The 933-nt window shown below is 42.9% G+C and overlaps 1 protein-coding gene across 1 annotated transcript; it reads left to right on the top strand.

Annotated features, from left to right (window-relative positions):
* LOC126495927 (olfactory receptor 150-like) lies at positions 1-933 on the top strand. Its single transcript, XM_050133523.1, has one exon. It carries the CDS (start codon positions 1-3, stop codon positions 931-933), a length of 933 nt encoding a protein of 310 aa, XP_049989480.1.

The raw sequence follows: 933 nt of genomic DNA, 5'->3' as shown, positions 1-933 counted from the left end.
ATGAGAACTGGAAACCACTCCACAGTCACTGTGTTCATCCTTGCTGGATTGACAGATGCACCAGAACTACAGCTGTCTCTCTTCTTCCTCTTCCTTGGAATCTATGCAGTAACGATGGTGGGGAACCTGGGCATGATCACTCTGATCCTGCTCAGCTCCCACCTCCACACCCCCATGTACTTCTTCCTCTGCAGTCTGTCCTTCATTGACCTCTGTCATTCCACTGTGATTACCCCCAAAATGCTGGTCAACTTTGTAACAGTGAAGAACATCATCTCCTACCCTGAATGCATGACTCAACTTTATTTCTTTCTCATTTTTGTTATATCAGAATGTCATATGTTGGCTGCAATGGCTTATGACCGTTATGTTGCCATCTGTAACCCATTGCTTTACAATGCTATGATGTCCTATCAAGTCTGTTTCTGGATGATATTTGGGGTGTATGCAATGGGTTTGATCGGTGCCACTGCTCACACAGTCTGCATGCTAAGAGTGCATTTTTGTAAGGCTGATGTAATAAACCATTACTTCTGTGATCTTTTTCCACTCTTGGAGCTCTCTTGCTCCAGCATTTTTATCAATGAAGTTGTAGTTCTGTGTTTTAGTGCTTTTAATATCCTTTTCCCTACACTGAGTATCCTGAGCTCTTACATCTTCATTATTGCCAGCATCCTCAGGATTAAATCCACCGAAGGCAGGTCCAAAGCCTTCAGCACCTGCAGCTCACACGTGTCAGCCGTTGCTGTCTTCTTTGGATCTGCTGCATTCATGTACTTACAGCCATCATCAGTCAGCTCCATGGACCAAGGGAAAGTGTCTTCTGTATTTTATACTATTGTTGTTCCCATGCTGAACCCATTGATCTACAGCCTGAGAAATAAAGATGTCAAACTTGCTCTAAAGAAGTTATATGAAAAAAAATTCTCATGA

This window comes from Alexandromys fortis, unplaced genomic scaffold (genome assembly GCF_014885135.2).
Source record: "Alexandromys fortis isolate MF-2015 unplaced genomic scaffold, M_Fortis_MF-2015_v1.1 scaffold_231, whole genome shotgun sequence".
NCBI classification, from domain to species: domain Eukaryota; kingdom Metazoa; phylum Chordata; class Mammalia; order Rodentia; family Cricetidae; genus Alexandromys; species Alexandromys fortis.
The sequence above is the reverse complement of the archived record's forward strand: the minus strand, read 5'-3'. Positions and strand labels throughout refer to the sequence as shown.